Source organism: Oryza sativa, chromosome 7 (assembly GCF_034140825.1).
Source record: "Oryza sativa Japonica Group chromosome 7, ASM3414082v1".
NCBI classification, from domain to species: Eukaryota; Viridiplantae; Streptophyta; class Magnoliopsida; order Poales; family Poaceae; genus Oryza; species Oryza sativa.
The window spans coordinates 3,065,580-3,087,380 of NC_089041.1; the positions used below are offsets into that span (position 1 = coordinate 3,065,580).

Here is a 21,801-nt window from a genome sequence, read left to right on the forward strand (position 1 = left end):
GGAAGCGCAAAGATTCGAACTCGACTTCACTCGGCAACATTGCTTCTGCCCCGTAGACAAGGAAAAAAGGTGACTGGCCTGTGGCCCGACTGGGCGTAGTACGCAAAGACCAAAGTACTGATGGTAACTGTGACACCCATTTGCCGGCATAGGGTTTAAGCCGGTCAAAAACTCGAGCTTTAATCCCTTGAAGTATCATGCCATTAGCTCGCTCCACCTGTCCATTGCTCATTGGGTGTGCTACTGAGGCATAGCAAATCTTGATTCCAAAATCTTCACAAAAGTCTTTGAAAACTCCGCCGGTGAATTGTGTGCCATTATCGGTGATGATCCGATTGGGTACTCCGAATCTGTACACAATGTTGATGAAGAAATCGCGAGCATTATCTGCTGTAATCGTGGCAACAGGCTTAGCTTCGATCCACTTGGAAAATTTGTCAATGGCCACAAAGAGGTGCGTGTAACCGCCGACTGCCTTTTTAAACGGGCCGACCATGTCGAGCCCCCAAACCGCAAACGGCCAAGACAGCGGGATAGTCTGCAACTCTTGAGCTGGTAGATGAATTTGTCTGGCAAAAAATTGGCAACCTTCACATGTGCGCACAATTTTGTCGGCGTCGGACACTGCAGTAGGCCAGAAAAAACCCTGCCGGTAAGCTTTGCCAACAATGGTACGCGCTGCAGCATGGTTTCCGCATATCCCAGAATGTATGTCCTTCAACAATTGTCTCCCTTCCTCTAAAGATACGCAGCGTTGCAGAATTCCTGAAGGGCTTTTCTTGTATAACTCGGCTTCATGCATAACATAAAGTTTGCTCCGCCTTGAAATCCGCTCGGCTTCATCTTTATCTTGAGGGAGCTCTTGGGAAGTTAAAAATCGTATGAGGGGCTCTCGCCAGTCAGCTTCAACCATAGCTATGTCATGAGTGTCCGCAACTTGAGTAGCATCTTTGTGAGGTACTGTCGGCGAATAAAGGTGTTCGACGAAAACATCAGATGGCGCTGCCTCGCGCTTGGATCCAAAGTTGGCAAGTCTATCGGCAGCTTCATTGTTGTGTCGAAGAACATGGCTGAGCTCAAGCCCGTCGAACTTATCCTCCAGTTTGCGTACCTCTTGTCGATATGCCATCATGTTGTCGTCAATGCAGGACCACTCTTTCATAACTTGGTTGACAACCAGCTGTGAATCACCTCGGACAATTAGACGCTTTATCCCTAGGGAAATTGCAATCCGTAGCCCATGAAGGAGCGCCTCGTACTCGGCGACGTTGTGAGACGCCGAAAAATGTATCCAAAGCACATAACTTAGTCTTTCTCCAGTTGGGGAAATCAGAACCACTCCAGCTCCAGTGCCTGAAAGTCTTTTTGACCCGTCAAAATGCATGGTCCAGTGCTCTATTTTCTCCACGGGGGTATCCTCTTGGCACTCGGTCCACTCGGCGACAAAATCAGCTAACGCTTGAGACTTGATTGAAGTGCGGGGCTTGAATGATATGTCCAAAGACATCAACTCCAAAGCCCACTTAGCAATCCGCCCATTTGCTTCGCGGTTGTGCAGTACATCGCCGAGTGGAAATGATGTGACCACCGTTACCGAGTGACCTTGAAAGTAATGAGACAGCTTCCTGGTAGTAATTAAAATACCATATAACAGCTTCTGAACCTGAGGGTACCTCGTTTTGGAGTCGGTTAGGACCTCGCTGACGAAGTAGATTGGTCGCTGAACTTTCTGGACATGGCCTTCTTCCTCACGCTCGACAACCAAGACTGTGCTCACGACCTGGGAGGTGGCTGATACATACAGCAACAACGGCTCCTGCGGGTGTGGTGAAGCTAAGACCGGTGGCTTGGTGAGGAGTTGTTTGAAATCTTCGAAAGCCTTCTGTGCTTCGGGTCCCCATTGGAAATTATCTGTTTTCTTCAGTAGCTTGAAGAAGGGCATCCCCCGCTCGCCAAGTCTTGAAACGAATCGGCTGAGCGCCGCCATGCATCCAGTCAGCTTCTGAACGTCTTTCTGGGTGCTTGGCGGTTTCATGTTGAGGATAGCAGTAACTTTCTCCGGGTTGGCTTGGATGCCCCTATGAGACACCATAAAACCAAGCAGCTTCCCTGACGGTACTCCGAAGGTGCACTTTTCAGGATTCAATTTCATCCTGAAAGCACGGATGCTTGCAAAGGTTTCTTCTAGATCCGAGATCAAATCATCCTTTTGCTTGGTCTTGACGACTACGTCATCCACATAGGCTTCAACGTTGCGGCCGATCTGCGTTGAGAAGCATCTTTGGATCATACGTTGATAAGTTGCTCCTGCGTTTTTTAATCCAAACGGCATGGTGACGTAGCAGTATGCCCCAAAAGGCGTGATGAATGAAGTCTTCAAGCAGTCGGATTCCTTCAGTCGGATCTGATGATACCCCGAGTAGCAATCCAGAAAACTGAGAAGTTCGCAGCCGGCGGTTGAGTCAACTACCTGGTCAATGCGAGGCAACCCGAAAGGATCTTTTGGGAAAGATTTGTTAAGGTCAGTGTAATCGACACACATGCGCCATTGCCCTGTCTTTTTCCGAACCAGGACTGGGTTAGCCAGCCAGTCGGGATGAAGGACTTCTTTGATGAAGCCTGCTGCTAACAGCTTGGTCAATTCCTCCTTGATCGCGTCCTTCCTGTCTTGTGCAAATCGGCGGAGTCGTTGTTTAATAGGCTTGGCGTCTTCTTTGACATGTAAGGAGTGCTCAATCACCTCTCTGGGAATACCGGGCATATCCGAAGGTTTCCACGCAAAGATATCTTTATTATTTTGAAGAAAGGTGATGAGCGCGCTTTCCTATTTACAATCTAACTCGGCGCCTATTACAGCAGTTTTGGTAGGATCGGAAGGATCTAAGGGAATCTTTTTAGTCTCGGCTTCGGTTTCCCCACTTTTTGAAATCTTGGCAGCTGGCACTTCTCCTTCGCTCACCGTGGTTGCAGCCAGTCGGATTTCCTCTCGGGCAGACGCCATCTCGCGGGTTTGGGCCATATCACAACTCTCCTTGTCACATGTGACAGCTTGCTTGATGTCGCTCCGTAGGGTTAGGACTCCTCGGGGACCAGGCATCTTCATCATCATGTATGTGTAGTGCGGGACGGCCATGAACTTGGCTAACGCCGGGCGTCCGAGTATGGCATGGTATGCTGTCTCGAAATCGGCAACTTCAAAGCTGATATTCTCTGTGCGGAAGTTTTCCCGAGTGCCAAAAGTGACCGGGAGAGTGATCTGGCCGAGTGGAGTTGCGGATAATCCTGGAATTACTCCATGAAAAGGCGCATTGCTTGGTTTTAACTCGGAGCGAGGGATCTGCATATCATCCAAAGTCTTGGCGAAGAGGATATTGAGTGCACTGCCACCATCAATGAGGGTTCTGCGAAGCTTGACATTACGGACCACTGGGTCTAGTACCAGGGGGTACCGCCCCGGGTGGACCACTCGGTCAGGATGATCCGAGCGGTCAAACTTGATTGCAATCTCTGACCATCGAAGATACTGGGGTGTGTCGGGCTGAACAGCATTGATCTCCCGTTCGGTCAGCTTTTGCTTCCTTTTAGACTCATAAGCCATGGGGCCGCCGAAAATATGATTGAGCTCCTTACGGTGGTCTTGAAATCCAGCCGGGGTGTCGCCGTCGTCCTTCTTCCTTGACGTGCTTTGTTCCTCGTCGGAGTTCTTCCGAGTAGACTTGGTGTACTGCTCCGCGAACTGCTTGTAGATGAAGCATTCTTTGGCCACGTGGTTGGAGTTTGGATGATGCGGGCATTGGGAGTTCATGATCTTGTCGAAGGTGTTGACGCGCGAACGCTGTCGAGAAGAGTGAGCGGCGGTTGCAACAAGTTCCTCAGGCTTGCGCTTGCGGTCCTTATGATTGTTACTTCCACCTCCTCCCGTAGCCGGCGTATTTTTCGGCTTCCAACTGGGACCCGACTGCTTCGATGCGGTGACGGCGTCTTCGGCTTTGGCGTACTCGTTGGCTTTTTCAAACATGAGCTTGACTGTTCTGGGAGGTTTGCGCCCGAATTTGCCGACCAATTCTTCGTGGCGAATCCCTTTGGTGAATGCGGCGATGATGACGTCGTCGGTGATGTCGGAGATCTTGTTACGTTGTTCAGAAAATCGCCGGATGTAATCTCGAAGAGATTCTCCGGACTTCTGAATGACGTTGTAAAGATCATATTGTGTGCCGGGACGCTCGAAGGTGCCTTGGAAGTTGGCGATGAAGTGGTCGCGTAGTTCGGCCCAAGATCCAATTGTACCACGGGGCAATCCATGGAGCCAAGATCGGGCGGAATCCGCTAAAGCCACTGGTAAATAGTTCGCCATGGCCTTGTTGTCTCCTCCTGCTGCGCGGATTGCGAGACCGTAGACGGTAAGCCACGATTCGGGGTTAGTGGTGCCGTCATACTTCTCTATTCCAGTCGGTTTGAAGCCGGCTGGCCAATCCACTCGACGCAGGTCGTCGGTGAAGGCTGCAACTCCGTCAAGGTCGTCGTCGCGGCGATCCGGCGAGTGATGATAGCCTCGAGCTGCTCGGCGCTGCGTGATTGTGTCGCGAAGATCGATGGGGCGGCGACGAGGTGGTGAGCGAGGCCGTTCCACTCGGCGCTCCCTATGAAGTTCGGGAGGCGAGTGAACAGACCGCTCGTCGTGGCCCCTGCTCCTGCGATTGGATCCTGCTCCAGTAATGCTGAGGCTTGGATGACGGTAGTCATGAGATCGGAAGTGGGGGACCCGGCTGCCAGTCGGCGTGTGGACGCTTTCGGAGTTAACTGGGACCGTCGCCGCAATCATGGTCTTCGTCTGGTTCAAGATGTTGACGACGTGGTCGGATTGATTGAGCTCGTTTTGGTTGAGGAGGGTGTCGAGAAGGGTGATCGCGGCAACCGCATTCTGTTGAGGGGTGCGGAAAACCGGTGTCCCTTCGACATCTTGCTGGCCGATGAGATCACGCGCTCGGCGCCCTGCTTCCAAAGCTCGTTGACGTCGATCCTCAGCCTCCTTCGCGGTCCGCTCACGGTCCTGCTGCTCACGCCGTAGCCGTTCTTGTTCTTGCGCTTGATGCTCCTCCTCCAGTCGGCGACGTTCTTCGTTCTCCCTGGCTTGGCGTTGCTCCTCCGTCTCATTATTGGCCATGAAAACGCCAAAGTAGAGAGGGGTGTAGTTGTCATCTAGGCTTCCGTCGAAGTCGTCGAAGTCGTCGAAGTCGTTGTAGCGAGAACTAAATTCGTCGTACTCCACGATGTCAGTAGGACGTGAGTCGACGGTGGGAGAGCTGTTGTAGTCATCCAGCTGATCCGTCGAAACCGTGCCGAGTGGTTGGAGGATGACGCCGACTTCCCTGAAGCTAGGCGAAATCGGTGTTGAAGCCGACTTCCGCCTAGGCCTACGGGATGAAGGCGCTGTCGTGGTGAAGACGGCCGCTAAATCGTCGGGGAGCTTCATCAGGACCGGTGGGTAAGCCCCATCATCCTGATCTGGTATCGTTGGAGAAGATGCGATCTCGGCCGAGTGGTTTGAAGCCGACTCGGTTGAGGTGGTCTTGAAATAGCTTTCAGCCGCGTTCGGGAATCCAAACGGGACCGAAAGCCGGTTCTCTCCCGACTGGTCTGATTCCGAGTCGAGGAGAGAAATCTTGCCGAAGTTGTTGGTGATGAAGTCGAGGCTGCCGAACCGAAACGTCTGCCCGGGTGGGAAGACGAGGTCGTCGATGCCGGAGATGGAACCCATTGCACTGATCGGCGAAAAAGCTTGACGCTACCCCTACCTGGCGCGCCAACTGTCGAAACTAGATTTCGGCAATAATAAAAGGGGGTGGCTATCAAGCTAGGAAAGTGTATGGGTTTGGAAACAAAGGATTTATACAGGTTCAGGCCTTCTTATAAAAGAAGTAATACCCTACTCCTGTCCGGGGATGAATCCGCCGAGTGTATTATTGATTGTATGATTCGGGAAAAAATCAGCATATGCCCCTAGAGGCGCCCGGACCCCCCTTATATATGGGAAGGAGTCCGGATTACAAAAGATAATCTATATTCCTAACGGAATATGAAGATACAGATAAAATACAGTCGTAACCGACTAAGTCTCTGGGTGTTTCCTTGATACACAAGTTAAGAAACAAACCCGAGATACAGATAAGATATTCTATCTACATTAGGTATCCTGTACCCAGTTCGAATACCATCGCCGTGTAGATATGGGATACCCATAATCTCCACACTATCATACAGGACCGCGGCATAGGCGGCTCCCTCATCCGTCTCATCTTCCATGATTGTTTTGTCAGGGTATATTTTGTTTCTTCCTCCGTTTAATAATGTAAGTCATTCTATCATTTCTCACATTCATATTAATGTTAATGAATCTAGATATATACATTTCCTATCTAGATTCATTAACATCAATATGAATATGGGAAATGATAGAATGACTTACATTGTGTAACGGAGTGAGTACATATCGGTACTTCATCTATTTCATATTATAAATTGTTTCGGGTTTTAAATGGATTTATGAGTGAATTCATTTATATTACCTCTATTTCTCATTATAAGTCATTCTATTTTTTTTCCTAGTCAAACTTTCAATTTATAGAAAAATATAGTAACTTTTTCAGCACAAAGAAAATATTATATTATCAAAATGTATTAAATGTTAATCTTAATGATATTAATTTGGTGTTGTAAATGTTGCTAAAATTTTTCATAAACTTAATCAAACTTAAAAAGGTTTGAAAAAAAATTAAAATGAGTTATAATACTCTCTCCATCATATTCCAAATCTAAAAAATTTACTTTTGATAGGCATATTTCAATCCAACCACCTATTCTTTTAATGACTTTCTTGGATTTCATGGGGGTGGCTAATTGGCGCGCGCCCGCCTGTTGGCCCCGGCCCGGAAGCCCATCAGGCTTCTTTTTTTCTTTTTTTTCGCAAGATTTTTTTGCGATTTTTTTGCCTTTTTCTTTTATCTTTTTTTTCGCTTTTGTCTTATTACTTTTTTAATCTTTAGCACACATATTTTTTCAAAAAATGTTTTGAGTTGAAAATTTTTAAATCTTTAACTTGAAAATTTTAAATTTTGATTTGAAAGTTATCAAATCTTAAGTTGAAAGTTTTCGAATCTGAGTTGAAAGTTTTTAATCTCAAGTTGAAAACTTTTAAATCTGAGTTGAAAGTTTTCAAATCAGAGTTGAAAGTTTTCAAGTCGAAGTTGAAAGTTTTCAAATCAGAGTTGAAAGTTTTCAAATCTGGGTTGAAAATTTTTCAAATTTAAGATGAAAAGTTGAAAGTTCCAAAATTTGACTTTAAAAAATTTAAATTTTGAGTTAAAAGTTTTTAAATCTGGGTTGAAAATTTTCAAATCTAGATTGAAAGTTTCAAATTTTGAGTGGAAAGTTTTTAAATTTGAGATGAAAGTTTTCAAATATGGATTGAAAACGTTTCAAATTTGAATTGAAAGTATTCAAATATCAGTTAAAAGTTTAAAATTTTGAGTTCAAAGTAATAACACAAAAATAGAAAATAACTAAAAAAACAAAACGTGAAAAAAAAGGGAAAAAGATGTGGGCCTAACAGAAAAAACACAAACGACGAGTCCTTTCTCAATAAAAAAAGTGCGCGCTATTTGCTTAACTCGCGCAGCTTTTCCGGAATTTAATGCGTGACTCTCCATTCTTCCACGCAATATTGGCTATATAGGCATCGAGAAATGTAAATATATTAATAAATCGCTTGTTTACGAGAAATAACTAGTAGCATATTTAAATGGATGATAAGTAAAATTACTTATCTTTGATCGGTGTATTAAGATAAAATATAACTATAAAAAGTAATGAAGGGAGTACGAAACAGAGGACCAAAACAACTTATATAGTGAAAAGGAGTAGTAGTTTTGAAGCACTAAGGAGGTACTAGTAGCTTTGAAGCACTTGGGACTAATGAGTGGTTGCACAATGCATGCATGCATGCATGAGTATTGCAGGGTTGCGATGGTTCCGTCCTCCTTAACGCGTCCGACGAGAACCCTCGTCCTGAGACGGCAGCGCCGGTGAGCATCGGGCTGGAAGGATTCGACATCCTGGAGGAGATCAAGGCCGATCTCGAGAGGAGGTGCCCCGGCGTGGTCTCCTGCGCCGACATCCTCATCTTCGCCGCCCGCGACGCCAGCAGCATCCTCAGCAACGGCCGCGTCCGCTTCGACGTCCCCGCGGGCCGCCTCGACGGCGTCGTCTCCTCCGCCTACGAGGCCCAGGCGGAGCTCCCGGATCCCACCTTCACCATCCGGCAGCTCATCGACAACTTCGCCCGCAAGAACTTCACCGTCGAGGAGCTCGTCGTCCTCTCCGGCGCGCACTCCGTCGGCGACGGCCACTGCTCCTCCTTCACCGCCCGCCTCGCCGCGCCGCCCGACCAGATCACCCCGTCCTACCGCAACCTGCTCAACTACAGGTGCTCCCGCGGCGGCGGCGCCGACCCTGCGGTGGTGAACAACGCCCGCGACGAGGACCTCGCCACCGTGGCGAGGTTCATGCCGGCGTTCGTCGGCAAGCTGCGGCCGGTCAGCGCCCTGGACAACACCTACTACCGCAACAACCTCGACAAGGTGGTCAACTTCAACTCGGACTGGCAGCTGCTGACGCAGGACGAGGCGCGCGGCCACGTCCGCGAGTACGCCGACAACGCCGCCCTCTGGGACCACGACTTCGCCGCCTCGCTGCTCAAGCTCAGCAAGCTGCCCATGCCGGTGGGGAGCAAGGGGGAGATCAGGAACAAGTGCGGCGCCATCAACCACAGCAAGAGCTAATTCGGCCACTTATGCAGGGGGTTACGTACATGCATGCAGACGATGTGGTCGTAGCCATATGTTTTCTTGTTATATCTCATCGTTCTAAAATACAGAAAACCTTGTACTCGAAAAAAAAAGACTACTCCAGTATAATATAAAGTATTTGTATTTGTGGTTACCCATATATTTACCTGTTATGAATTGTTACTACCTTCGTCCCTGATTTTGCATCTGTTAGTGCATAGACTAAATCCCATACATATTTAGTACTCGTGGATTGTCATGTAACTGGGCTGAATCGGTATACATATTGAGCCCATGGCTAGCTAGGCTCAATCCGCTGCGATAAGCCAATCATTCAAGCCGTTACAAAAGGAGCAGATCCAACAGATGGGAGGATCGAACAAAATAGATGAAACCTGAGTTCTTCCTTCCGATGCTCTCTCTTCTTCAACCTCTGTATCTCTCTTCTCTTCAATCCCTGGCTATCTCTTCTTCTCCAATCTACTGCTAATTCTCAGTCTTGATTCCATTTCTCCCATTTGTATCCCCAAATACTCGTGTATCAAGTGTTGGAGGAAGAATTGTGTGCTTGTGCTGGAATTCACTAAATCACATAGAGTGGGTTCGTAACAATATGGTATTAAAGCCAACAATCCATGGGTTCCAAGCCAGGAGATGAGATGGATGACATACGTGGCAGCCGCGACTTCCATAGACTGGATCTAAGAATTTGGGGTGGTTGCACTTGAGGCGTCTAAGAACACACATGAACATCTAAGAACACAAGAACACAACATGAATATCTAAGAACACACATGAACATCAAGAACACAAGATGAACACACATAAACAAACCAGCATCTATAGTATAGTTGTCGGACTTTTTTCAAAATCGGCACTTATAAATACTTAAAGGTGCCAATTTTTCCCTTTAGCGCCCCCCGCGGGCGCTCCGGTGGGTGGGAAAAGCATAATAGGTGCCGGTTTTAGTTATTCCGGCACCTATAATACTGACTTTTATGTGTCTTTTTGTAGTACTGATTTGCAGTTGACATGATTATCATCGAACACTTATGGGAGAAAAAAATAAATTTGTTCTAGCCAAATCAATAGAGAGTGCAGATGAGAACTTTTGAAAAATGGGGTCCAAAAACATGTTGAAACACATTTGTTTAGATCCATGCATGTACATGGAAATTTTCGGGGTTGCTAGTCTATTGGTCGCTCGCTTTGCACCTGCCAATTGATAGGCCCAGTAGTTGACGTGATCTGACACACGGCTGGGATGAACGTAGGTTAGCTGCTTCCCAACCAGTCAACAGGACCTCTTAAACAAAAGGGAAGTCAAATAAGAAAATGTTTAATTAATCTAGCCTGGTTCGGATGCTAGATAACAGTAATGGAGTGATTAAATATTGATGAGACCACTATAATCTCGATTATATTTGAGCTAGCGAACATGCCTGCTATAGTTCCCTCAAAATCCTAAAGATATGTATGGCGTTAGCGTCCTTTCCAGTGGATACGCTTAACACAAGCTTTTGACGTGAAAGTTAATTAATTTACTACTGTACATGGAAAGAAATTCTACAAATACATCGCTCTTAGGTAACAGCATTTGAATTGAAATAAAGATACATGTTGTCAAATCGACCAAATAAACTGACCTCCTTCATAGGGGCGGAACTAGCCACCGGGCGGCTGCTTGGGCTCGTTAGCGAAAACTACACAAAATTTTAATATTAATGAGTAAATAGATGATGAAATTTCTATAGCAAATATCAGTTATATTGAAATTTGTCTGGGCTCAAAAATCTTTCTAGCTCCGCCATGCATCCTTCCATCAAATACTGTGCTTCGGTTGACACATGCATGATGCATCTGGACGGCCAATTAATTTACTCTATATAGCTCCAGCCGAATTTAAATTAAGTTCACCGTCACAACGCCAGGTATGGATCGATGTCAACGCCTACACGTTTTATCAGTTACTAGCTGTTTTGCTCCCCATGTTGTTAGACAACAAGAACTGGCAAATAACTATTCTGATGATTGCTCTCCAAATATTCCTCAAATCTCTTATTTAATCAATCTCCTCATTCAAAAGGAGTAGCTCAATTATCAATGATCAATTTGCACATCCATTTGTACCTATAAATACATCGAATGTTTGCCTGTCACATCATCAAACATCAACCAATCCTTTGAGGTAGCGATCACTACACATATATTCATTCGGTTTCAGGCGTTTCTTTGCTGTCTCCTAGTGAACAACCTTGTCAGAATTCAGAATGTTCAGCAGGGGGATGAAGCTAATTCTCATGGTAGCCTTCCAGGCTATGAGCCTCATCTCCATATCAACTGCAAGTCTGCAGTACAATTTCTACGGCTCGTCGTGCCCAAATGCCGAGCAGACGATCAGCAATGTCGTCTACGGCTTGATCGATGCTGACCCTTCCATGGCCCCGGCGCTGCTGCGTTTGCATTTCCATGATTGCTTTGTCATGGTAATGTAATTGCTAACCACAAGTTAATTTAGTTTTTCAACTATGAATTGATAGCAGTTTTAATTTCTCACAAGATATATTACTGCAAGCAAAGCTTAGATATTGATGGTTAATTACTTCATTTTGTCCCCAAAAAAAATGTAAACGAAGTTTTTTTTTTTTTGTTTTTTGATCATGCAGGGTTGTGATGCGTCCATCCTTCTTGATCCCACGAAGGCAAACGGCTCGCCGGAGAAGACAGCGATCCCGCTCCGCGGGTACGACGCCGTGAACAAGATCAAGGCGGCCGTCGAGGCCGTCTGCCCCGGCAAGGTCTCCTGCGCCGACATCCTCGCCTTCGCCGCCCGCGACTCGGTGGCCAAGTCCGGCGGCTTCGTCTACCCGGTCCCCGCCGGCAGCCGCGACGGCAACGTGTCGTCCGCCTTCTCCGTCTTCTCCAGCATCCCGTCGCCGTTCTTCGACGCCGGGGAGCTCGTCCAGAGCTTCGCCGCCAAGGGGCTCACCGTCGACGACCTGGTGGCGCTCTCGGGTGCGCACTCCATCGGCACCGCGCACTGCTCCGGGTTCAAGAACCGGCTGTACCCGACGGTGGACGCGTCCCTGGACGCGAGCTACGCGGCGGCGCTGAGGGCGGCGTGCCCTGACGGCAGCGCCGCCGACGACGGCGTGGTGAACAACAGCCCCGTGTCGCCGGCGACGCTGGGCAACCAGTACTTCAAGAACGCGCTCGCCGGGCGGGTGCTGTTCACGTCGGACGCGGCGCTGCTGACCGGCCAGAACGACACGGCGGAGAAGGTCAGGGAGAACGCCGGCGACCTGACCGCGTGGATGGCGCGGTTTGCGGCGTCGATGGTGAAGATGGGCGGCATCGAGGTGCTCACCGGGGCGCGGGGGGAGGTCAGGAGGTTCTGCAACGTCACCAACAGCTAAAAAGCTATACTGGCTGGCTCGAGTGAAGAACGCACTTGTGCCATTGGTGTGCGTGCCGTTTTTGCTTAGTGGCAAGTTTGCACCTTGTGCTAATTAAACGTTTTTGTTCTCCAATCTACACCATGCACACACACCATTCATGTTGCAATTTTTTATTGCCACCTTGTTCTATAAGAGGAGGAAAATTAACCACCTTAATTTGTTATTCACTCTGGTTATAGTATTTTGGTTGTATGGCTCATGTAAAAGATTTGGGGCTTTTTTTTTTAGAATTACACAGTGCAATGTAGATACTCACAACGCACACGCACTCACATCTATGAATACACGCACGCAAACCCTACCCCTATAAGCATCTTCGAAAACTGGGCCGGCAAATCCTTGAGATTGACGAAGTCACCATAGGCACCTCGTTGTCGACGGATATGTCGCCTACCACTAAAAGCACAACGCCGTTATATCTTAGAAAATCCGCTCCCATGGGGAGTCGAACCCAAGACCTCAGGTGCTACTGAGGCTCTTGTAACCACTAAGCGAAAACGCCGTTATTATTATTATTTTTGGAGAATTTGTGATTTGGATCTGAGATTTGTGTGTGATGTGAATATGTGATGCATTTGTGATGAATTTTGTAGAAGTTGTGATGTAATTTTTTTTAAGATTTTATGATGTATTTGGAGATGATCGATTTGAGGATTTGGAGGCAATTCGGGGATGATTGATTTGGGATTTTTGGGATGGGATGGAGTGAAATCAATATATTAAAAACAACAATGAAGAAAAGAAAAGAATAAAGGAGCAACTGAATCTAACCTCTTTAGTCCCGGTTGGTAACACCAATCGGGACTAAAGATAGCCGGGACTAAAGATAGCGATCTTTAGTCCCGGATTCGTAGTCCCGGTTAAAAAATCAGGTCTACAAAAGGTTACGAATCAGGACTAAAAAGCACTTCTCTACTAGTGTGCAAATGTGTGAGCCCCCATTGACCAAGTGTAGGAGCAAACCCTCTAAAAGTGTCCAGCCTCTCTGGCCTTGATCAGTCAATTGATCGACATCGGTTTGTCGTTTCGCAAATGGTAGAAATGATGATGGGTTTTTGATACTGAATTGAGTCTCTGAGCGAATTCTGATGAGTAGGAAAAGCATCTTCATAATGAAGGTCCTAAATCTCGTATGTGAATTCCTGTTGATAAAGAAAATGATGGTTCACTTGGAACTATACTTGTGCAAAAGAATCCTATTCTTTTTTTTTGGTGCCCTTATGGTGTATATGTTGTGATAGTAAACAAAGAAAGGAGGTGTTTTGTTTTCGGAAATGGTGGAAAAGGAACTTTTGCTCATCTCAAGTTCCCTTTCTAGCTGGCCATTTTGCGGAGGGGGAAAAACCAACTTTCCCTGTAAAACAGTGTGCTTTGATCCTTCTATGTTATTCGTTTTGTTCGTGAAATTCTTTCGAGGTTGCTGACATTTTTGTGTTTTCCACATGGAACAAAGATCTGCCACCAAGAATACAGCAGGCCAACATGCATCTTTCTGGGTGTTCAAGCAGGATTGTCCTTGTTGACATCAGAATTGACGATGGTATTTTCAGCCTCTTCTCTTTTCGATATTTAATATGAGATCTGAGCCTGAGAAATTTCAGCCATAAATGCTGCATGTTTTGCACATGCTTTGTTCTGATTGTAATATCTGGCAATTTCAGATTTTTGGGATAGCACTTGGATTCAATCTTCTATTTGAATATGATGATCTCATCACTGGGATATGTTTTGCAACCGTTGTTCCTAATCTGCTACCATATGCTATATCACACCTGGTAAAGAAGAAGATTATCTCATATAGAAAACTTCAAACCTATATTGTAATCTGATTTGGAGTTAATATTTGTCAATTACTTTCATATACCTATTCTAGGGAAAGAAGATGGTGGGGACATTAAATGCTTGCATTGCAGGCTTTGCGCTTCTTTGCTACGTTCTTGGTTTATTGGTCAGCCAACCACAAATTCCTCTGACAACGAATGTAATTTTCCCCAAGCTCAGTGGTGAAAGTGCTTATTCTCTGATGGCTCTTCTTGGTGCAAACGTAATGGCACACAACTTTTACATCCATTCATCAGTTGTTCAGGTAAATTATGATGCTTCTTTGTGCCCATTACATAGTTAGAATTATATTTGATTTGATGCATTTGGGGTGAGGGGGGTTTGGGCATTTGGTGGACAATGGTCAATGGCATGCCACAATTATTTACACCACACAATGACACATGTTGCTAGCTTTGCTAGTGTTTCGAACAGTTCAGAAATTCCAAACTGATAGCAAGGGTCACTATATTAGACTAGTTATACCAGTCTAATATCGGATGTAGTGGAGAATGTTTTTGTTCTAATAGATCCAGTGGTTTGTGGGTACGCTGTATCCAACTGAAAAAGATATGGTTTGTCCTATTTCAATTGTTTGCGCAGAGTTGAAGTGATGTTCATTGACTTAATTTCAAAACACCAAGATACATCTTCTAGCGAATTGCAGCATTATGTTAGGCATGCTCATCGTTAGTTAGTGAAAGAATTTGTTCTCACTTAATCCAGTTTGGAGCTTAACTAACAATTATGGCCAATGAAACTATAGTATTTAATAAGCTATTGTGCCACATGCGGAATACTATTTCTGATTGACAAGCACAAATCTAGAATGTTCCTTGAGTAAATGTTTGTTCCCTAAAACTGTGGCCTATTTCTATTTGTTTTCTTTTTTACTTTCGCGTGTACATATTTTGGTTCACTAATGGTAAATGTCTAGTGTTCATGAGGTCTTTGCCTTAGGTTTGCTAGTATATGATATATATATTACCTAAAGTGTATAAAAATGGATAGCATTAGTGAGTTTGACAGCAAAACCAGCTACATTTCATTGCCCTTTGTGTCTTATGCTTTTGGTTGTCTTTTTTTTTCAGCTTGTATCCATGTTTGCTAATCAAATAATCTCTTTTCAGGGTCAGAAAAGATCTGCCTTTGCCGTTGGTGCCTTATTTCATGATCACTTGTTTTCAGTATTATTTATTTTTACTGGAATTTTTCTGGTGAATCATGTTCTAATGAACTCTGCAGCAGCTGATTCCACTAACACCCTTCTTCTCACCTTCCAAGATGTTGTAGAACTAATGAACCAGGTTAGTACTATAGTTCCTACTACTTCACCCTGTGATATGCTAAGCTGGTGCTGAAGAAATCTTGTTTCAGTAGCAATCCTAAAGTGATATACACTACCTAACATTTATCATTTTGCAGATATTTGTAAACCCTATGGCTCCAACTATATTTCTAGTGGTTCTTCTCTTCTCTAGCCACATCATCTCGTTGACATCTGCTATTGGTAGCCAAGTGATTTCGCAGCATTTGTTTGGCATTAATCTTCCTCTCTCTGGACATCATCTGATACTGAAGGCTTTTGCCATAGTTCCTGCTCTGTACTGTGCTAAGGTTGCAGGTGCTGAAGGAATATACCAATTACTGATAATCTGCCAGATTATCCAGGCCATGCTCCTTCCATCATCAGTCGTGCCACTCTTCCGTGTTGCCTCATCAAGATTGATAATGGGTGCCCACAGAGTGTCTTTGCATCTGGAGATATTAACATTTCTTGCATTTCTCCTCATGCTGTTTTCGAATATCATCTTTATGGCAGAAATGCTGTTTGGTGACAGTGGTTGGCTGAACACTCTGAAAGGGAATACTGGAAGCCCTGTGGTGTTTCCATCTACGGTTCTCATCACGGTGGCTTGTGTCTCTGTTGCATTTTCACTCTACATGGCTGTTACACCACTGAAATCAGGAAGCCATGAAGCTGAATTGCAGCAGGAATGGTCTGTGCCTTCTCAGAAAGAGCTCTTGAATACTACTCAAGACAGAGAAGAGACTTGTGCGGGCAATGTTACCTATGAGGAAGATCAGAGATCTGATGTTGTCCCTTCTCCTAGGATTCAGCCTGTGGATTGTCTGAAATCAGCTCTGGACTACATTGATAGTTCGGACACAGCTATAGAATCTGATCATGATTCTCAACATTCCACTGCTCATACATCTACCGCTCCTGAATCCTGTCACTCTCCATCATTCATTCCTGAAGAGTCAAAATCAGTTGTTGCTGTTGACTGGCCAGAGCCTCTGGAGCCAATTTCTAATGCTATTGTGGCTGAGGAAAGTACAGTAGAGAGTGTGGACTCCAAGAGCACAGGCGAAAGGGATATTGAAGTAGAACCAGCTCTTTTGATGGACAATGATAAGGAGGCTCCAAATATTCTAGAGTCTGACAACAAGTCACTTGGAGGCAATAATCCTTCCTGTGCATCGGATGATGGCCCACCATCTCTTACCTTCAGCAGGGGGAAAGGCTCAGATGCAGGCAATGGCAGCGGGAGTCTCTCGAGGTTATCTGGTTTGGGCCGTGCAGCAAGGAGGCAACTAGCAGCCATACTTGATGAGTTCTGGGGGCATCTCTTTGATTACCATGGGAAACTCACTCAAGAAGCTAGCTCTAAAAGGTTTGACATCTTGCTTGGGCTAGACGTAAGAACACCTAGCTCAACTGTAAGAGCAGACAGTCAAGCTAATGAAATCCCGAAGAGTCCCATGGTACGAGACAATTTACAAGGGTCTGCCTTCTTGGGAAGTTCAAGGGATCTGATGTCTACTAAGAATGAGATGTCGAATTTGGATCTGACATATGGGCTTCAGATGGGCAATAACATTGGGTCATCAGCCTGGTCTCAGGGCATGCAGTTACCAAGTACCCAACTGCAGAGTTCAAGCAACAGCTTACTCGATCAAGGTGCAAGATTAAATTCAAATTTTAGCACGCCATCATACGCAGACAACAACCAATTCTACCAACCTGCAACGATTCATGGGTATCAGCTCGCATCATACCTAAAACAGATGAATGCTAATCGAAATCCTTACTCTAGCATGCCATTGGACCCACAGCGACTTCCAAAATCTTCTGCATCGGCTGTGCCAACCTATGTCGATTCTGTCATGCATGCTCGTAACCAGAACTTGCTTGCTTCATTGGGAGCTACTCCTTCACAGATCGCAGCAACATCCCGGATAGGTACTATGATGGCAGAAAGATCCTATTATGTCCCTTCCACTCTTGACGGGAATGAAAATGCTGGTTCATCAGCTTACTCAAAGAAGTACCACAGCTCACCAGACATATCTGCACTGATTGCTGCAAGCAGGAGTGCTCTGTTGAATGAATCAAAGTTGGGTGGTGGTACCATTGGATCCCAGTCGTACCTTAGCAGGCTTGCATCGGAAAGATCTCAGTATACAAACTCGGTGGCCAGGCCTGCAGCTCCCTTGGCGTTTGATGAGCTCTCTCCACCTAAGCTCCCAGGGGATATCTTCTCAATGCAACAAAGCCCAAACCCAAGTGCAAGATCCCTTTGGGCTAAGCAACCTTTTGAGCAGCTGTTTGGTGTGTCGAGTGCGGAGCTCACTAAAAGCGAGTTCAACCCTGCAGGCAGATCGGGTGGCATGACCAAGGATGATTTCTCTTACAAGGAGTCTGAGGCGAAGCTTCTTCAGTCTCTTAGATTCTGCATCTCGAAGCTCCTGAAGCTAGAAGGATCAGGGTGGCTGTTCAAGCAAAATGGTGGCAGCGACGAAGATCTGATTGATCAAGTTGCTGCGGTAGAGAAGCTATTGCAACAAGGAACCAGTGACAACCAACTGCTGCTTGGTGATACTCAGCAACCACCATGTGATAAGGCAGACATCCAGTACATGCGCGTACTGCCTAACTGCGGAGACGACTGCATCTGGCGCGCCTCCCTCGTTGTCAGCTTCGGTGTCTGGTGCATCCGCCGGGTGCTAGACCTGTCTCTGGTGGAAAGCAGGCCAGAACTTTGGGGCAAGTATACCTATGTTCTCAACCGTCTTCAGGTGAGCTATTTCAGTCCTGAACTAGTCTGAATTTGAGTGTTGTTTTTCAGTGCCCAAGACTTGACTGCAAACCTGAAACTGCTCATTTTCAACGTACAAGACTAACTCTGTCAATCATTTTTTTCGCTCAAATGTAATGCAGGGCATCCTGGATCCTGCATTCTCCAAGCCTCGGAGTGCTCTCAGCGCGTGTGCGTGCCTTCACAGAGATATCCGGGTGCTCAACAGCCTGCGCCACAGTAGCCTGGTAGCAACAAACTCCATTCCAAGGCAAATCCGAGGTTCCTTCACCACCGCATCTGTGGTCCTGGAGATGATCAAGGATGTGGAGACCGCAGTCTCAGGGCGCAAGGGCAGGAGTGGCACCGCAGCTGGGGATGTCGCCTTCCCCAAGGGGAAGGAGAACCTGGCCTCCGTGCTGAAGCGATACAAGCGGAGGCTCTCGAGCAAGGGACAACAATAATAAGGCATCTGGGCAGCGTGATCCTGTCGCGTTTTAGGGGGACTTTGACCATTGTTCTTCAAGGATGGCAGCCAGCCATGGTGGCTTGCCCTCCCTGAGCCCTGGATTTTTTCGTTGCACAACGTTTGCAGGGACCTGAGGAATTGGCCAACACTTCTGGTCCCTTCCATCATATTTCGTTTTTTTTTGTTTCTTTCTTGTTTTTTTTTTTTTTTTTGCATGTGATGTGTTGTATAATGGTAACTGTTCATGTGCCAGAAGAACAACCACCAAAATGTACAACAGATGTAGTCAGCTGATGCACCATTGTAAAGTTTAGTCTCTGCATTTTAACCTTTTTTTTGGGGGTCATTGACAAACTGAATGAATGCCCTGTGTAATCTCTCTTCAGAGAGGATGCCAAGACTGAGAAAAAGCTTTTGCCAGATTTCCAGATTCCTTGTGTTCATCTAATATCTGTCATGTCTCTCACATTTTCTCCAGCTTATGATCTTTTTGTCTCGTTGGCATTTGATAGCGTGTGCTGGAGATGTCTACCGTATATGTGGATTACTGTATTAAGCTTCTGGGACCGGTGTATATATATAATTTGTATGGATAGAGATAAAGAAATACTAACTCGATATGGATTAGTTATATCCTAATGTTTCTCTAAACACCAGGCGTAGTGGCACTGTACTGCAACCTCACCCAAGAACATGTTTTTGGGGTTCAGACTTGAGAGTATCCATTGCTGAATTTGCCTCACCGCAAGTTTAGTCTTGCATTTCACAAAATTGCAAGGATAGCTAACAATTTTATCACAAAACCATAAACTTTGTGGCCGTGCAATTGGATATGCTCTCTTTGCTCAGAAGCTTTTGAGGATACTGATCACCTGTTCAGAAACTGTGCCTTTGGACTTGATTTGTACCGGGAAACTTGACAACCCGGCCGACACAGTATTCTCGATTAGATGTTGGGAAAACAAGATAGCCAAAACAAATACGGCACAAAAGGCAAAGGAGACCTCTGGGAATACTAATCAGGAGAGAGAAACTTAGGTGGTGTTTGAATCTTCCTTTAAGATGAAGATTAAGTGTTTCACGTAAAACGAGGTGATAATATTATGTGATTAATTAAGTTCTAATCATTACAAACTTGAAAAATATATTAATTTGATATTTTAGAACAACTTTTATATAGAAAGTGTTCACATGAAACTACCGTTTAGCAGTTTAGAAAAGCGTGCCACGAGTATCCAAAAGCTTATCAATTTTGTTGGAGAAAAGAATAGGGTTAGTCTTCCAAGGTTCTTTTATTCGGCAGAGCTCCCGCTGTCGGTTCTTTAAAGAAAAACTCGTAGATTAGGCCACCCATCAAATATAAATGTAATACTCCATTACACAAATTTAATTTTACATAAGGGTTCAAAATTACATTATAGTTTATTTACACTACGAATTACATCTGGGTAAATTTTTAGAAATTTGGAAGCAAAACCGTGAACACGTCATCAAAAACTGGATGTGGGCTCCACGAGTTCAGAGGATGTTCCGAACCCGTTTTGATCGCCCACGGCCCGCCGCCCCGCCGTGGAGCCGATCCCCGCCACCGCCGGCGAGCAGCTGTTCCGGACGGCGTCCTGCTGCTCCCTGCGCCGCCCCCATCCCCTCGGCCTCCGCCGAGCTCGTTCCTGCGCGGTGAGCATCCTTGCCGACGCACCAGAACCCTCTTTTTTTTCTCTCTCTCTCTCGTTGTACCCACACACCTCTACTCGAATTTGCTCTATCTTCTCTTGTAGATCTGAAAGCTAGGTTTTCTTTTTTACTTGTCTTAACCTTTAGTTACATAACAGGTTTTTTCCCACATCAGGTCCACATCGATCTATAATAGCCAAGAGCCCAAGACCTGCAGGGCTTCCCGGGGGTGGTGCATCTTCTCAGGCGGAGGGGCCTCCTTGGATTCCTTGAAGTTTATGGCGCCGGCGACCAAACTCATCACCGTGTGTGCACCGGCAAATATGACGAACAGGTCCCCCTGTACATGTGCGCGGTCACCTTGAGTTGGTCACCCCTGTCAAAACATAGTAACTTTGTCAAAACCTAACCTAAACAAACATGTTTTTTTCACAAAATTCTTCATTCTTACCTCATGTCTGATTTTAACAAATCTAGCCTGTGGTTTGCCTTCAGATGAGCAATACGCCATCCATGCATACTTCCTGCCGCCCTCTCCTGTTTCCTAATGCGCTGCTCAAGGCGCCTCATCATAACCTTTTGCACCAGAAAAGCATCAAAATGTTGCTTGTCAGCACAAAACAATAAATCCTTCTCAAGTCTCAACGAGGGGGTAAAACTTCCAGCATCACAGGTAGCTTCTCCAGGTCACTCCTCTCTCATCCAGTTAGGAATCGTGGATGCAAATGCAGAATCGATTTCATCCGTCCCCGAAAAGAAATACAAGGGATTTTGGCAATGCGAATGCAGAGCCAAACTCCCTCATATTTGGATTTGGGGACAGAGGTAGCAGATAGGCAAGGCAATTAGAGCAGTAATTTTACCCTGGTAGCTCTTGTGGAGAAATAGCGGGGCTGGGCGAGTGCGGAGGAAGCCCATGGTGGGGTGGAGGTGGCGGCGGACTGAACAAGAAACAACAAGTTAGGCGCATTTAACGGAGGAATAGTGCAGTAGCAATAACTAGGAAGCTTGTGCAACAAAATAAGCAAGCACACGCGACAACAAAATGATCCAATCCAATTACTTAGAATCAACTCAACTCAATAGTGCAGTAGTAGCAAATCAGAAAACAACTTCAACTCGGACTGGCAGCTGCTGACGCAGGACGAGGCGCGCGGCCACGTCCGCGAGTACGCCGACAACGCCGCCCTCTGGGACCACGACTTCGCCGCCTCGCTGCTCAAGCTCAGCAAGCTGCCCATGCCGGTGGGGAGCAAGGGGGAGATCAGGAACAAGTGCGGCGCCATCAACCACAGCAAGAGCTAATTCGGCCACTTATGCAGGGGGTTACGTACATGCATGCAGACGATGTGGTCGTAGCCATATGTTTTCTTGTTATATCTCATCGTTCTAAAATACAGAAAACCTTGTACTCGAAAAAAACATCATATAGTACTATCAAATCAGTCTAGATT

General features: G+C 46.0%; 3 protein-coding genes and 1 long non-coding RNA gene across 4 annotated transcripts; 3 read left to right on the top strand and 1 right to left on the bottom strand.

Moving 5' to 3' along the window:
- Positions 1 to 922: 922 nt before the first annotated feature.
- LOC107278270 (peroxidase 2) lies at positions 923 to 8,991 on the top strand. Its single transcript, XM_066312337.1, has 3 exons — positions 923 to 1,132; positions 6,226 to 6,318; positions 8,016 to 8,991. Exons 1-3 carry the CDS (start codon positions 923 to 925, stop codon positions 8,835 to 8,837), a joined length of 1,125 nt encoding a protein of 374 aa, XP_066168434.1. The 3' UTR covers positions 8,838 to 8,991.
- Positions 8,992 to 11,116: 2,125 nt separating this feature from the next.
- Positions 11,117 to 12,447, top strand: LOC136357291 (peroxidase 5-like). The gene is made up of 2 exons (XM_066312355.1): positions 11,117 to 11,329; positions 11,510 to 12,447. The coding sequence occupies exons 1-2, from the start codon at positions 11,129 to 11,131 to the stop codon at positions 12,257 to 12,259; spliced, it is 951 nt and encodes a 316-aa protein (XP_066168452.1). The 5' UTR covers positions 11,117 to 11,128; the 3' UTR covers positions 12,260 to 12,447.
- Positions 12,448 to 13,515: 1,068 nt separating this feature from the next.
- LOC136357290 (protein ETHYLENE-INSENSITIVE 2-like) lies at positions 13,516 to 19,103 on the top strand. Its single transcript, XM_066312353.1, has 6 exons — positions 13,516 to 13,841; positions 13,963 to 14,076; positions 14,175 to 14,387; positions 15,253 to 15,429; positions 15,548 to 18,205; positions 18,348 to 19,103. Exons 1-6 carry the CDS (start codon positions 13,839 to 13,841, stop codon positions 18,666 to 18,668), a joined length of 3,486 nt encoding a protein of 1,161 aa, XP_066168450.1. The 5' UTR covers positions 13,516 to 13,838; the 3' UTR covers positions 18,669 to 19,103.
- Positions 19,104 to 20,074: 971 nt separating this feature from the next.
- LOC136357292 (uncharacterized) lies at positions 20,075 to 21,315 on the bottom strand. Its single transcript, XR_010742521.1, has 3 exons — positions 21,211 to 21,315; positions 20,799 to 20,923; positions 20,075 to 20,723 (listed from the first exon to the last, which is right to left on the bottom strand). It is a non-coding gene; the product is annotated as an uncharacterized lncRNA (long non-coding RNA).
- Between the last annotated feature and the right edge of the window lie 486 nt (positions 21,316 to 21,801).

Coding starts and splice junctions, on each gene's coding strand:
- LOC107278270 (XM_066312337.1), top strand. CDS start 923: ATGAGTGTCCGCAACTTGAGTAGCATCTTTGTGAGGTACTGTCGGCGA. Junction 1,133..6,225: donor TCTTGTCGATATGCCATCAT/GTTGTCGTCAAT, acceptor ATCGCCGTGTAG/ATATGGGATACCCATAATCT. Junction 6,319..8,015: donor TCCATGATTGTTTTGTCAGG/GTATATTTTGTT, acceptor TGAGTATTGCAG/GGTTGCGATGGTTCCGTCCT.
- LOC136357291 (XM_066312355.1), top strand. CDS start 11,129: ATGAAGCTAATTCTCATGGTAGCCTTCCAGGCTATGAGCCTCATCTCC. Junction 11,330..11,509: donor TCCATGATTGCTTTGTCATG/GTAATGTAATTG, acceptor TTGATCATGCAG/GGTTGTGATGCGTCCATCCT.
- LOC136357290 (XM_066312353.1), top strand. Junction 14,388..15,252: donor TCCATTCATCAGTTGTTCAG/GTAAATTATGAT, acceptor ATCTCTTTTCAG/GGTCAGAAAAGATCTGCCTT. Junction 18,206..18,347: donor ATGTTCTCAACCGTCTTCAG/GTGAGCTATTTC, acceptor AATGTAATGCAG/GGCATCCTGGATCCTGCATT.